The 15,142-nt window shown below is 54.4% G+C and overlaps 4 protein-coding genes across 4 annotated transcripts; 2 read left to right on the top strand and 2 right to left on the bottom strand.

The window, feature by feature from the left end:
• Positions 1-366: 366 nt before the first annotated feature.
• On the bottom strand, positions 367-1,048 carry NECHADRAFT_91745 (uncharacterized protein; the record flags this gene model as incomplete). The annotated part of the gene is made up of 2 exons (XM_003052472.1): positions 367-813; positions 884-1,048. The coding sequence occupies 2 exons, from the start codon at positions 1,046-1,048 to the stop codon at positions 367-369; spliced, it is 612 nt and encodes a 203-aa protein (XP_003052518.1).
• Positions 1,049-2,362: 1,314 nt separating this feature from the next.
• NECHADRAFT_77586 (uncharacterized protein) lies at positions 2,363-8,607 on the top strand (the record flags this gene model as incomplete). The annotated part of the gene is made up of 6 exons (XM_003052961.1): positions 2,363-2,468; positions 2,543-2,653; positions 2,756-6,456; positions 6,560-6,790; positions 6,844-8,442; positions 8,497-8,607. 6 exons carry the CDS (start codon positions 2,363-2,365, stop codon positions 8,605-8,607), a joined length of 5,859 nt encoding a protein of 1,952 aa, XP_003053007.1.
• A 1,616-nt stretch (positions 8,608-10,223) lies between these two features.
• On the top strand, positions 10,224-11,480 carry NECHADRAFT_35257 (uncharacterized protein; the record flags this gene model as incomplete). The annotated part of the gene is made up of 7 exons (XM_003052960.1): positions 10,224-10,272; positions 10,337-10,359; positions 10,423-10,433; positions 10,489-10,518; positions 10,570-10,650; positions 10,711-11,329; positions 11,385-11,480. 7 exons carry the CDS (start codon positions 10,224-10,226, stop codon positions 11,478-11,480), a joined length of 909 nt encoding a protein of 302 aa, XP_003053006.1.
• A 778-nt stretch (positions 11,481-12,258) lies between these two features.
• On the bottom strand, positions 12,259-14,421 carry NECHADRAFT_77584 (uncharacterized protein; the record flags this gene model as incomplete). The annotated part of the gene is made up of 3 exons (XM_003052471.1): positions 12,259-12,841; positions 12,875-13,500; positions 13,552-14,421. 3 exons carry the CDS (start codon positions 14,419-14,421, stop codon positions 12,259-12,261), a joined length of 2,079 nt encoding a protein of 692 aa, XP_003052517.1.
• Between the last annotated feature and the right edge of the window lie 721 nt (positions 14,422-15,142).

Genomic DNA, 15,142 nt, shown 5'->3' with positions numbered 1-15,142 from the left:
CCCTCCTCGTCTTTGTGTAAAGCCTGACAACTAGCTAGCCAAATGCTGGAAAAGACTGGACCTGCCACTTCGCCTGACCCAGCTGCTGTGTGTTGTTGGTCTTGATTGAATCCGTCATATCTCAGGGTTATGTGAAGGACTGTGAGATGATTGCTTGCCAAAAGATGACCCTGACAGTGAATAGCCCTTGACCGTCTAAAGAAGGACCTCGAAAATTGAGGTCTTGAAAGCTTGACGCGGCGAGTGGGAGGCGCGCAAACCCTTTGACGATCTGGACGCTGGTTCAGGAACTGTGGCTCCTTGTCTGCCATGGCCTGGCATGTCCATGATATCCATGCCCTTGAAGGGCCCTCTTTAAATATGCGCTTACCCAGCCTCCTCCATCATCTGGATGAATTCCTCCAGATTGACACCGCCCTTGCCCTCGTGGTCCAGATGTTCAATCATGCTTTGGATCTCTTCGTCCGTCATTGTCCTCTCTTCTTTAATGTCCGAGGCCAAGCGTCGCATATCCTCAAAGGATATTATGCCATCTCCATCGTAGTCAAACATGTTGAACACCTTTGTCGCTTCTTGTCGAGGATCTCGATTGGCTAATAGCTTGGCGGCGCATAGCCTGAACTGGTCGAGATAGACGTAGAGACGGTTTACGGGACAGCTGTGGGGGTCCTGCCAGTCTGGAGGTACGGTGCCGTATGATTCTAGCTCTCTGAAGTAGTCGGGCTTGGACATGTCGAACCCGAGAGCTGCTAGCGAGTGCCTAAACTCGTAGCTGTTGAGCCATCCCTTCTTTTTCATGTCCATGAGGTCAAACTAGTAGCGGAAGGTTGAATGTGAGCTAAGGCGTCTTGGTGCTTTCTGCAGCTGGATGGGCGCGACCTACGACTTCATCAATGTGCTCGCGATCCTCCTCGGGAATGGTGCTGTATTCTTCGTTGGATGAAACTTGAGGAGCCACCGGTTGTCGAGACTGCGGCGGGTGACTTGAGCCACCGCCGCCTATTGACCGCACGGGAAAGGCAGGGCGTGGTGTTGTGTGCGAATTCATTGTTATTGCTGCAAGACGCAGGTGGCTGGGGGAGGAATTCCGAAAAAGGCGGCGCGGGTCGAACGAAGAGGGCAATTGGAAAGATGACGCCGCTAGAGAAGAGAGATACTGTCGAGATTCTGATTTAGCTATGATCGCGGAACTCGATAATGGCGGAGCAGGTCGGCGAGAAGGAGTCGAGATGCAGGATGGGCGTGGCGCAAGGGTTGCTTCGTGGTGTTGTTGCTCGCAATGGATATGGATGGATCCATGAGCTGAGAGAAAGCTTGCGACGCGACCAACCAAAGACGCGCTCCTAGCTTCGCGCCCGGGTGGCCGAGTCTGCCTTAGCAGCACAGCTGGGGGTGCAGGAAAAAATAGGGTACCTACAGCAAACTGGCACCTCTAAAGTGTTGAACTCAAAGAAAAGCGGACGAAAGAGGTTTAAAAGGGAAAAGTAAACGCACGAGTTTTTAAAAAAGACTACTCAATCTTTCAACATGAATTTTTAAACAATCAAATGCATTCTTCTAGAGATCGAAATTTTGTCGTAAACTCATAACTGCTCTGCCATCTTCACCGGTGTCTCAACTTTTACTGAGACTGCATGCCTGTGTACCTGCTGATCAAGTCACTCTCTAGGCATACCGCAGGCACCAGTGACTCAGCCTGCAAGTAGCCCAGCCCCGACATTTAATTGGCCAATGTTAGTCAGCACAGTGTCCGAGGCCAATCAGGTACAAAGTTATTGTCTGAGGCAGCAACGCAGGAGCTGCCAACCTGCCTGAGCACGGAGGTCCGCCCCAAAAAAAAGCTGGCTGGACTGACGGCCGAGAGAGAACTGACCTCACCACCAACTCATCCATCGCCACGAGCTCGAGGTGTATAAGGGCGCCCATCTCTTCTGGTCCGCTCTTTCTCTCTCACTGCTCTTTCGATCATCCCCTCCTTTCCCGGTTCCTTGTTTTACCCCCTTCCTTCGTGACACACGCAGCCCTTGCTGCGGCCTCTGGCGCTCGCTCCGAAGCGCTTTTTCCACAGCTGCATCATCCCCTGTTACTTTTTTCTGCAGTGGTGGTGCAACACAACAGCGCGTTTTCGCATCTCTCAGTCTTGATAAGCTCGGCGCCATCTCACCATCGCGAGACTATCCATCGTCGATTCATCTCGGACGATCAGTTTTGCGACTACACGCGCGATTCGCATCAATTCGACCATCGATTTCGCATCGCGAGCTATCCACAGTAACGACAACAGCGCGACAGCTGCTTCAAGCTCGCCGCGAGAAGTACACACCTTCCTCTCCCGAGCCGCGTCGATAGCGTGACCGACATCATGTCTTTCGGCGGCGGTTTCGGTGGCTTCGGCCAAAATAACAACAACACGAACCAGTCGTCAGGCTTTGGCGGCTTCGGAGCCAATAATACTACCAACACCTCAGGTAAGCAACATGCCTTTTCAACCACCCGGTGGATGATGATGATGGCGGCGGTGCTGATTGGAATCGCCCGAAAGGCTTCGGGTCGAACAACACTGGCGGCGGTTTTGGCCAAACGAACACGTCCGGTGGCCTCTTTGGGGGCAACACCAACAACAACGCCACGAGCGGCTTCGGCTCATCGACCGGTACGCAGAATCTGCTTCGACGCGCCGCTGCCATCTACGATTGAGAGAGGAGACGGAGCGGCGATCACCGATCTTCGACACAAACATACTGACGATTCTTAGGCGGATTCGGATCCAACAACACGACTGGCGGATTCGGCAGCAAGCCTGCCACCACATTTGGTTCCACTGGCAACACTGGCACCGGCCTCTTTGGAGCCTCCAATACCACGACCAACACCGGAACTGGCTTTGGAGGATTTGGTAACACGGCCAACAATACGTCGACGTTTGGGAGCACCAACACTGGAGGTGGTATGTTTGGAAACAACAATGCCACCAGCACTGGCTTTGGGGCCACGGCCAATACCGGTGGGCTCTTTGGTGGTGGAAAAGCCACAACCACTGGAACCGGGTTTGGTACCGGGTTCGGCACTTCCAACACCAACACCCTCGGCGGCGGCGTCGGTGACCCTCCAGGCACTGCCATAACCCCTTTCCAGGCCCACACTGAGAAGGAGCCAAACAGCACCTCGACCAACTCGTTCCAGAACGTTCTCTTCCAGGACCCTTACAAGAAGTGGTCGGCCGAAGAGCTTCGACTTGCAGACTATGTTCAGGGACGGCGGCATGGCAATGCCAGCGGCGGCGGTGCGTTTGGCGTGAGCTCGGGCTTTGGTGGAGGTTTTGGCACTAACACAAATACTACCACGACATCAGGCTTCGGAACGAACACGAACACAACTGGCGGCGGTCTCTTCGGAGGAGGAAACACCGCTACCAACACTGCAACCTCAGGTTTCGGCTCTACGGGCTTTGGCTCTACAGCCGCTACCAACAACACGACGGGTGGAGGCTTGTTCGGCAACAACGCCAACAAGCCTGCAGGTGGTCTGTTTGGTAGCAGCACAACGAACACGGGTGGTGGCCTCTTCGGAGGAGGAAACACCAACACGACCACCACCAGCGGCTTCGGCGCAACGAACAACACTGGAACGGGCTTCGGTCAAACCAACACGAACACCGGCGGTGGTCTCTTCGGAGGTGCACAGAACAAGCCTGCTGGTACTGGGTTCAGCTTCGGCAACACCAACACCGCTGCCACCACAAGCGGTTTTGGAAACACCACGAACAGCGGCTTTGGAGCAACCAACACAAACACCAACACTGGTGGTGGCCTGTTTGGCAACAATGCCAACACCAACCAGACTTCAAGCCTCTTCGGTGGCGGCAACAACCAGCAGCAGACGAACACTGGAACTGGATTGTTTGGTCAAAACAATGCCAACACCAACACGGGTGGAGGCTTGTTCGGCAACAACGCCAACAAACCTGCGGGCGGCCTGTTTGGCAACACTGCTCAGACCAATACGACTGGCGGCGGCCTTTTCGGTGGAGGAAACACCAATACCAACACCACAGGTTTTGGCGCCACGAACAATGCTGCTGGTGGAGGTCTGTTTGGAAACAAGCCTGCCACCGGGGGCTCTCTCTTCGGAGGTAATAACACTGCTCAGGCAAACACTGGTGGTGGTGGCCTCTTTGGTGGTGGTCTCGGCTCCAACAACACGAACCAGGCAACGGCTGGCAGCTCCCTCTTCGGGAACGCAAACAACCAGCAGCAGAAGCCCAATGTGTTCGGTGGCACCAACAACGCCGCTGGATCCAGCTTGTTCGGAGGCCAAAACACAAACCAGGGTTCGTCTCTCTTTGGCGCAAGCACCAACCAGCAGCAGCAGGTGAACGGCTCCTCGCTGCTTGGCAACAGCCAATCAGCCAATGCTCCCCAGGGACTCACGGCGAACATTAATGATGTCTCGGCGTTTGGCTCCCCTGGTTTGTTTGCTGGCTTGGGCGGCAATGAGGTCCAAAACCCCGGCCCTCTTGCTACTCCTCTCAACGGAAGCTCTAAGCCTAGGAGAAGTTCGATCTTGCCCATGTACAAGCTGGCACCTGCATCCGCATCCCGCTACGCTACTCCCCAGAAGAGGGGCTTTGGTTTTTCGTACAGCACTTACGGCACTCCCTCAGGCAGCCCTGCTAGCAGCATCTCGAGCACGCCTGGAAACGCAAACCTCGGCCACAGCTTGCTAGGCTCTAGCCGGAGCGGTGGATTGAGCAGGAGCATGTCAACCAACAACCTTCGTCGCAGCTTCAACACGGAGGACAGTATCCTTGCCCCTGGCGCGTTTTCTAACGGATCTCAGCCTCGGTGGTACGGCAGCACTGGCTCCAAGAAGCTTGTCATCAACAGAGATATTAGAAGTGATCTGTTCTCGACTCCGCAGAAGGACAAGTCGTCTGATGCTGGCACTGGATCCCGCAAGCTTTCGAAGCGCGTCAGCTTCGACACAAGCAACGTCGATGCCGAGGACAGTACTCCTGTTCGCGGCGCTCTTCCCGCCCCTGAGGATGTCGGCAGCCCCTCCAACGAGGAGACTCCCCGCCAGACTCGTCCGACTAACGGTTCGAACGGCTCCAAGACTCCCGAGATGGAGGAGGTTAAGGGCAAGGAGCTTGCCATCGTCCATGAAGAAGACAACACGGCCACCCCGGAAGCTGCCTCGACCAACTTCGACAATGCTCCCGGTCACTACTGGATGCAGCCCCCTAAGGAGGATCTCGAGAAGATGAACCGCATGCAGCGACAGAAGGTTGACGGCTTCACTGTTGGACGCGACAATGTTGGATACGTCTCTTTCAAGGTCCCCGTTGACATTAGCAACATCGACCTTGACGACATTTGCGGTGGCCTGATTGTTCTTCACCCCCGATCGGCCACTGTCTATCCTGTGGCAGCCAAGAAGCCACCTGTTGGAAAGGGTCTCAACGTGCCCGCACGAATTGCCCTGGAACAGTCCTGGCCTCGTGGAGCTCGCGACAAGAGAATCTCCAACGACCCCAAGCGATTCAACAAGCACGTCGAGCGTCTTAAGCGAATCGAGAACACGACCTTTGAGAGCTACGACCAGGATACGGGCATCTGGGTCTTCTCGGTTGAGCACTTTACCACCTACGGTCTCGATGATGATGACTCGGATGACGAGGAAGATGTCACCCAGCAGGAGCCCGTGCTCCCCCAAGAAATGGCTTTGGATACCACTGGCAGCACTCCCATGGAGGACGACACCTTTGAGTTCCGGACGCACCGAGGCGTGCCCGGTGGCTTTGAGGAGCAGGCGCAGATGTATGAAGGTGATTTCTCTGCCCAGCAGTCTTTTTTAGGGGTTAGCTCCGCGGATTCTGCACCCAACGATGTCAGGCTGTCTCTCGATGATGAGTACGCCGATGACATGGGTGAGGAATATGACGTGTCCGAGGATGAAGACATGGCGAGGTCTTCCCTTGAACACCATCTTGCCGCGGAGCATGACGATGCCTCGTCCGAGGATGCCCAGGATGCCGTCAAGGCCACTCCTGGGGGTATCCTCAGAGCTAGAATGCGAGCTGTGAAGGACTCTGCTGGTCCTGTGCAGCTGGAGGTTGCAGATGGAGATGACTGGATGGAGATGTTGAGGAAGACTGTCAGTCCTGTGAAGCGAGATCGGCAGCTTCTCAGGGAGCTGAAGGAATCCCCTTCGAGAAAGACCGGTGTGCTGATCGACCTTGATAAGAGCGGGAACGACACATTTCGGAAGTCGTCGATCTGGAGGAGGAGCACGGCCAAGAATGACAGGACGGATAATTTTGCTGCCAGCACAATTGGTATGGACCAGGGTCGTGGTTTTGCGACGAGTATCGACCTCATGAACTCTCTGTTCGAGCAGCCCAAGCCAGCACCCCAGAATCTTCGAGCCTCGATTCCTGGCAAAGGCTTCCCCAAGGTCGGTTCCCTAGCAGTTGCCTGAATGGCCCCAGATTGAAACACGCTGGAGGTTTATGTAACTATGACTTATATATGAATTGATGCTAAGATTGGATAATTAGTGGCCCTACGAGCGACAAGACAAGAATTTGACTATTGATCAAGGCGAAAAGGCTTTCCACAACGCAGGCCGGCCGACCTGGGGTCCCGATGAGACACTCGTTGTTCCTCGACCGTTTGACCCTGAGAGCGGTCGACGATCGATTCCTCGGACCTCGGACCTCCTTTCATTCAAGCGTTCTACGATTCAGACGGAAACGCAGGAGCTTCGGTTGGCCACCTTCTCTACAGATGTAGGCTTCCCAATGACCCAACTTTGTGCCACTTTACTAACCAGCATATGCAGTCCTCTAAAAGGTATCTCAACAGCCAGGATAAGCTGACCGAGATCCGAGTGGTTGATGATATTCCCGTGGCCTCACTAAAGGCAGCTAGTCTGAAGGATGTTTTCCATCACCAGGACATGAATGATCCTTCTAGTATGCAGGAGAAGCATGTCTGGGACCTGGCGAGCATTCTCTTTGACGACTTGGAACCCCATCCTACCCAGCCCGAACACCTGATTCGAAGGGCTGAGCTGTCTCATTTTTGGACCGACCTGGTTGACCAAGTTTCATCAACAACTATTGGCCTTGCAGGTTCGAGTGAAGAGAAGGCTGTCGCTTGCCTTGCCGGTCATCGGGTTACCGAAGCTTGCAAGCACCTTCTCGATGGCAAGAACTTCCGCCTTGCTACCCTCGTCCCCCTGATTGGCACCAATGATGCTGCCAAGAAGGATATGAGGGAACAGCTCAAGGCCTGGCACGACTCGAAGATGCTCTCCGAGTTCTCTGAGTCGATCCGGACCATCTATGAGCTCCTGAGTGGCAACGCGTGTGTCTGCGAAGGCATGAAGGGAGTTCCTGTTGAGGACCGATTGGACTCGTTTGTCATTTCCAAGAAGTTTGGGCTGGACTGGAAGCAATCCTTTGGTCTCCGCCTGTGGTATGGAATTGCGCAGTATGACGACCTGGCGGCCGCAGTGCAAGGGTTCAAGAACGATGTGGACCAGGAGAAGGAGTATCTGCCACTCCCATGGTACATCGACCAGGGCATCAAGCCACTGTGGGACGATGTGGACTCTGACCGCAGACAAGATCTCCTCTGGGGTCTCTTGCAACTGTATGCAAACGATGCTTCTGACCTGGAGGCTATCTTGCGGCCTGAAAATTCGCAGCTCTCACCTCTCGACATGCGGCTGACATGGCAACTGGGTCTTGCACTGGTGTCTACTGGCAAGGTCTCGTTCGGGGAGAGGGCTACTGAGAAGGCCGACGCTGCTACCATCGCCTACGCATCACAACTCACCAGCGCTGGCGAGTGGCTTGAGGCCGTCTTCGTGCTGCTCCATCTAAGCAACTCGGTTGCCCGAAAGATGGCTATTCAAGAACACCTAGCCCGACACGCCGGTTCGATCGGAGATGAGACAAGCACAGCATTTGGAATCCTGGTCGAGAAGTTCTGCATTCCCTCGTCGTGGATCTGGGAAGCCCTGGCTCTGTACATGCGCAGCGTGAAGAAGGATGCGTATGCTGAAGTTCAGTGCCTTTTGCGTGCTGGCTCCTTTGTCGAGGCTCACCGGGTGCTGGTCAAGGAGGTTGCACCTTTGGCGATCGTGGAGCGCGAGTATGACAACCTGTCAGCTCTCATCTCTCAGTTTGAAGGTCGACACATGGCCATCTCGAACTGGTCATTGGGCGGAGAGATTTACAGCCTATTCTTGACGCTGATTCAGCACCGAAGCAAGGGCGAGATGCCACCAGCTATTGTGTTGGAGAGACTTCTTGCTGGGTTGCATGCGCTGGACAAGAACGTGGCGGATTCAGAGGTTTTACGGTACGCTGCTGTGTCGGACATGGCAGATGAGACTGCCAAGGAGATTTTGAAGGCTACAAAGAAGAGACAGGTATGCCAAGAAGATGCGATCCGTTGTCATGAATCAGTACTAACAGACTCTCAGGACATGGAACTTCGGGCCAAGATTCTCAACTTGCCCCTGACACAGGACCGCCTGCTGGCGTACTCGGTGGACCTGGGCATGGATCGTTATCGGGAGGTGATGTCTCATTAAGAAGGAGTGCAGTGTGGGAGTGGTTGTATAGGCATGTTGCCGCATTCGGGGATTATACGATTGCGTTTTGGTAATGTTTTATTGAAGAAGCCGAGGGTCTTGAAGGATAAGGCCAGGATTGTAGATTAGTTAGATAGTTACAGGAAGAAAAAGGATTGGGTCTCTACAGCTGCCGTGTCAATCAAGGAATCAAGACAATATGAGAAGAATGTTGGAAGCGAATTTGTACTTGACAGCGTGAATGAAGTTGTGAGGCCTTTTCAAACACTCAACTCCAAACCCCATCCCCGTCCCCATCTTCAGCGCGTCGCTGAATCCAAGGGCTAGACCGGATTGGGGAGAAGCTCAGCATCCGCTCGGTCGACGGGGAGGAACGCCGTGACCGCCCGGTGTCCTGACCGGGCGCGTGGGCAGTAATTCGCGGGGGGATGATGCCATGCCATGAGACAGCACATCAGAAATGTTCCGAGGAAGCTGTTTCCCCATTCTGGATTCGGCTTCTTGGCCTTGTAAATCAACCATTGTCAACCTCGACTCTTCCAAAGTCGGCTCGGATGCGCAACCGGCAAGTCTCCGCGCCGACTTGTCCCTCCCACGCCCGGTTTCGCCATCCCACGTCTCTCAGCCAAAAGAAAGCTTCTTTTCCTTTTGACGTCCCGGCCCCGTGGAGCCGTGGCTGCAGTCAGGGCTTCTCCTTCCGTTTAGCAGAGCCTATCGGGCGCGAGGGAACAAGGCAGAGGGAGGGTTTTTGGGAAAGGTTTCTGCAGGGACAAGGGTCCCTCCCACTTCTCCAATGCCGATGATGGCCTGCTGCCCATTCAGGTACCGGAGAAGAGAGAGCTGATGTTCCTGCTTCTTGGGGTGTGTCTCTGGTCGGGAGCCTCAAGCCCGGTGGCTGACATCGGGCAGCCGGGTTTGCATATGACGATGTGTAGTACAAGATTGGATTATTTCATCATTGGGTAGGGAAAAGGGTTGAGAGAAGCATGCCTGACAGTAAAATGTGTCTTGAATTTCAAGTCATTAGGCTCAAGTAGAAACCGTTGGATGAAACAAGTGATCTCATCCTCTTTCCTAAAACAGCATGCAAGCGATCGTCACCTGGTCGGAGAAGAGTCGGCGTATTGGATCTGGCTGACCTTCCGTCTCACCGAGGAATCTACAAGAGACATACATACACAGAGAGAGAGGCTAATAAACTTCCCCTCCCCCAGGTCTCGCTCTCTCGCCGTCTCTTACCAATCTCCACATTCAATCCCATCCTATCCAATCCTACCAAAAATTAATCCACTCTTGTTAGGCCGCCCCCTTCGGCGTCGTCCTATTTCTAGCCGTTAACCTCCACCGTGAAGCTCCTCCGTCTTGTGGGGGGGAGTTGCTTTTACCCCGTTATCGCTAAGCCCGATAAGACCACCACCACCACCACCAAAACAAATTCCCTCCCCGGGCCGGTCTTCGCTCGGAGGTCGCCATCTCTGCTCTGACTCTCTCTCTCTCTCTTCTTCTTCTCTTCTTTTTTCTCGACAACCTGCGACAATCTCCGCTCAGCCTCTTCTCTTCTTTTCTTGCCCTTGCCCGTGTCCTCCCGTCTTAAGCCGTTCAGTCCAGTCGCCAATATGTCCAACAACGACAAGCCCCTCCCCTTCGTCTACCAGTTCGCCGCAGGTAGGCATCTCCATGTTGAACTTGGCGCTTCGCTCGGACTCAATGGCTGACTTTTCGTGATTAGGCGCCATTGCTGGTGTCTCGGAGGTATGCTTGCGCCGATTGCTCCCTTGTTGAGAAGGGTTATTGCTAATTTGCCGCTTGGTGTAGATTCTGGTGATGTACGACCGCATTTGTCGCGTGCTTCTGAGACACTCAACTAACAAATCTTCCTAGGTACCCTCTTGATGTCGTCAAGACCCGAGTGTAATTCCTCCAACGGCGCCCAAGATACGAGCCAATTGCTAACTTCAACAGCCAACTCCAGACCAATGCCGCCGGCGCCGACGCCTACAATGGCATGCTTGACTGCTTCCGCAAGATCATCAAGCAGGAGGGGTAAATGCCCAATGCGCCAGCAACTTGCGCCCCAGGATCTTGACGCTGACCCCACGATAGCTTCTCGCGACTCTACCGCGGCATCTCTGCGCCCATCCTCATGGAGGCTCCCAAGCGAGCCACCAAGTTCGCTGCCAACGACGAATGGGGCAAGATCTACCGAAACATGTTTGGCGTCACCTCGATGAACCAGCAGCTCTCCATCCTCACAGGCGCCTCGGCCGGAGCCACCGAGTCCTTTGTGGTCGTCCCCTTCGAGCTCGTCAAGATCCGTCTGCAAGACAAGGCCTCGGCTGGAAAGTACAACGGCATGGTCGACTGCGTCGTCAAGACTGTCAAGAACGAGGGTCCCCTCACTCTATACCAGGGTCTCGAGAGCACCATGTGGCGCCACATCCTCTGGAACGCCGGCTACTTCGGCTGTATCTTCCAGGTCCGACAGCTTCTCCCCAAGTCCGACACCAAGCAGGGCCAGATGGTCAACGACATGATTTCCGGAGGTGTCGGTGGTACCGTCGGAACCATCCTCAACACGCCCCTCGACGTGGTCAAGAGCCGAATCCAAAACACCCCCAAGGTTGCCGGCCAGGTTCCCAAGTACAACTGGGCCTGGCCCGCCGTCTTTACCGTGGCCAAGGAGGAGGGATTCAGCGCTCTGTACAAGGGTTTCCTGCCCAAGGTGAGTTTCCGGGCTGAGAGCGCATGAGGTCATCCTCATACTGACATGTTTATAGGTTCTGCGTCTTGGTCCTGGAGGTGGTATCCTTCTCGTCGTCTTCACCACCGTCATGGATACTTTCCGCTCGTGGCACTACCCCCCCACTAACTGAGACGTTGGAGCATAGGGGTAAAAGAAAAGAGCCAGGAGACAACAATCAAAAAAGAGAGAGGAAGCATTCAACGATACCACGCCGCGCTACACATACAAGGACGGCTTCCGGAGGGCATGGGCATCTGAAGAAATTGGAGTGGTGTACTGAATATTGCAAGCAAGTGCCACGCACGGTACGTTCCGTTTCAGTTAGAATCCGCGTCGGATGGTGTTGGGCCGGTTGTATAGGATAAACAGGGGCAGGTCGGTTTGCATTGGAGTAGGCTAGGCTAGGCTACCTATAGATCTCGAGCCAATTCAATGTCTTTGAATAAGTTGGAGTCTTTTGTCTGGTGTTGAGCTTATGGCTCTTGAGCTTCACGGGATGCAGACAACAACCGTGAGTGTGTCTAGGCGAACATATGGACAAGGGTTGGTTGTTGCGCATCTCACATCTTGGGGTGAGTGAGCAAGCATCCCTTGCAACCGGGCACAAGGGAGCCAGGGGTTCTCGGTCAAGAATGAGCTGGCTGGTCCAGGCGCCGAGACAGTATCACTACTCACGCTCAGATTGGAGGCAGGTCAAGGACGAACGGCTTGGTAAGTCGAGGAGTGATCAATTGCTAGAAATGGTTCCTAGACTACCTCGTCCAGCAAAAATCGAGATTTCGATTGAAATGAAGCTCATCATGTCCCCAGTGCTGACTGTTACCTCATATTTAGGTATCCGACCTTGGGATGATATCCCATTTTCCTGCCTCTCCATCGTCCACTCAATCCCAACTCAACTCAACTACCTAGTCATCATCCATGGTTAGGTCGACGACTTGCCCACCACAGCCTGGCGAGTACTGGCTCACAAAGGTTTCAATCTCCTCGATGATTTCGTCTTCAGGGCGATATCCAATGACAAAAGGGGCAAGCCTGCGAAGTGTGCAGAATCTCCTGTCCTCCTCCGCCTTGGCACGGCGCACCGTGTTGTTGAGGTCGCTCACAAAGGTCCAATCGCGGACGGGCAGCTTGGAGCCTAGCTCGAGCCACTTGTCATAGTCCCAGAAGGTGATGCCGTTGAGCCCGCGAAGCACATGGAGGTAGTCGAGTCCCGGGATGGTGCGCAGGGCGCGGAAGCGGCGGTAGTTGGGCTGCCCCATTGTCTTCTCAGCCATGTACTCGATGATGTGAGGGGGCTCATGCTTGCGCCGCATGTACTGCTTGGACGACTCGGGGATGTAGACGGCGATGGACTTGAGGCGGCGGGCCTCGCTGAGGAAGGCGAGGTGGTGCGTCCGGCGCGACGTGTACCGACGCTTGTCGTCGGGCCTGTACGTGACACACTGGGAGCCCATCCACAGGATCTCGACGTGCTGGATGTGCTGGAGCCTGGCGCCGATTCCGCTTGCAAAGCGACCCTACTCGCCGATGGAAGAGAATGCGAACGTGTTGCTCCCGTAAAAGATGCTGGCCCCAAGGTAGTTGAAGTGTTTGGATACGAGGAGCGGAGCGAGGAGCTCCTGTGGCTTGATGGCTCCAAACGTCAGCGAGACGCTCTCCTCACCAACGTGGAAGCGGTGCAGGAGTGAGACTTGGCCACTGCAGTTGCGAGGCACCTCGGTCGGCTCGTAGTATGGGTCCAGGCGGGAGATGGCGTGCACCAGCTGTCGCTCAAAGACGAAGAGGTAGGAGAAGATCTTGATCTGCACCCCGATGTCGAGTCGTTCAAGGGAGGATCGCCGTGGACCTCCCAGAGACGGTGGCTGACTCGGAGGCGATGGTCGATTTGGAGGTGGCCCTTGGACTGAGCCTGGATCAGGGGATTCCTCTTCCTCTTCATCAGAAATCACCACGATCCCCTCTGCTTCTTCCTCCTCATCGGGAGCACGCAGCTTCAGTCCTGGGTGCATCTTGGAGGACTTCCGCGTGCTAAAAGCCCACGACATGTTCTCCTCCTTGCACGAAAGCTTGTAGATGTCTCCCCAGTTGTGAAATCTCGAGTCCCTCAGGGTCCCATAAACCCAGAGGCTGACGATTCCACGCCACGACTATCACCTGTCAGTACATGTCGAGAGCGCACCGGGGGAGCTGCTACGTACCTTGTCGTGTGGGCGACGCTGCCCACGGGCCCGAAGGCGTGCATTATCCTCTCTGAGCTGACGGATTTGTTGGCGAAGGCTGCTCTTGACGTTTCGGAGCTCGGTCCTCTTGAGGAGGAAGCGCCTGCGGTATCTCAGGAGTACGTGAGCAACCTCACTCCAGTGAGGTTTGCAAGTCTTCAAGCATCGTTCAGCCCAATCGGGCTCAGTGATGCCTTCCTCCTCGAGAGCCTCTTCGAGGGCTGCGTTCGCATCCTTTTGGTCGGACGGGATAAGATCATCACCGTCGTCACTGTCATCGCTGTCGTCACTATCATCGTCGTTCTCGTTGTCTCCATTGTCTTCGTTGTTGTCATCATTGTTGTCATTGTTGTTGTCATCATCGTTCTCATCACCGTTCTCATCACCGTTCTCATCATCGTTGTTGTTCATGTCGTCGTCGTCGTTCTCATCATTGTCGTTCATGTCATTGTCGTTGTTCTCATCATTGTCATTCATGTCGTTGTCGTTCATGTCGTTGTCGTTCATGTCGTCTTCGTTATTGTCGCTGTCGTCCATGTCGTCGTCGACGTTGATGACGTTGCCATGATTGTTGCTTTCGTTGGTAATAGTTCCCTCGTCCTCGGGGTCGTCGTGGACAAAGAGACTTGAGTCGGATCTCCCCCGAAGAATTTCTGGCTCATCGTCGTTGGCGACGAGATCAATGAAGGTAAAGTCAGTGGAAATAGGCGGCGTGACGCTGTTGGGGAGAAAGAGGCTTGATTCTTCTCTCACTCGATCATCATCCTCATCCAAGTCCATGAGGTCCTCAGGATTGCCAGTGAGGTCAATGTGGTCGACCTCACCCTCTTCAGACATGGCGCGCGACATGATGCCTGGATGAGGAGGTGGATGAGGAGGTGGATGAGGAGGTGGATGAGAAGGTGGATGAGAAGGTGAAAGAAGAGGAGGGAGAGTTGAGTGGATGAGGAGAAAAGAATGAGAAGAATAGGAGATGGAAGAGGTGTATATATTCAAAGGGGGATGTGATTCACAGTCGCTATGAGATGGATACAGCAACAACCACATCTCATCTCCCTTTCCAAGACGCTTTGCACCCCATACAACCGTCGAGCTCCCCATTTCCACATTACGTAGCTTGTTCCCCTTTAAAGCTACCCTTCGGCCTCCGACTTCATCTAGGAACAGAGTCCAACGATGAGGAACAAGAGACGCCGGGACAGTACTGTACAATTCCAGGCCAGTGGAGTTATAGGAGAGAGGACGCCTCAGCCATCAAGGACTCTAACATTAGATAGGTCAATATCGACTCGACGTGGCTTGATAGTAACCTAGCTTCCGAGTCCAAGATCAGAGCCATCAGCCTGCGAACTGGCTTGATGCGAGTTCCCGAGGTCGAGGTGACACGTTTGGCAGCTCATCAACTTTCTGATGCGGGCCGGGGGATGCCATCACAAGACCACTCGGCCTCCGATTTTATCCAGGAACAGAGTTCTACAACAACAAATAAAAGACGTCGAGTCCGACCATGTGGCAGAAGCTCGGGTTGAGTTACAGAGCTCAACAGCTGCACACCTTGTTGCCGCGAGCC

This window comes from Fusarium vanettenii (genome assembly GCF_000151355.1).
Source record: "Fusarium vanettenii 77-13-4 chromosome 3 genomic scaffold NECHAsca_2_chr3_3_0, whole genome shotgun sequence".
Lineage (NCBI taxonomy): Eukaryota > Fungi > Ascomycota > Sordariomycetes > Hypocreales > Nectriaceae > Fusarium > Fusarium vanettenii.
The sequence above is the reverse complement of the archived record's forward strand: the minus strand, read 5'-3'. Positions and strand labels throughout refer to the sequence as shown.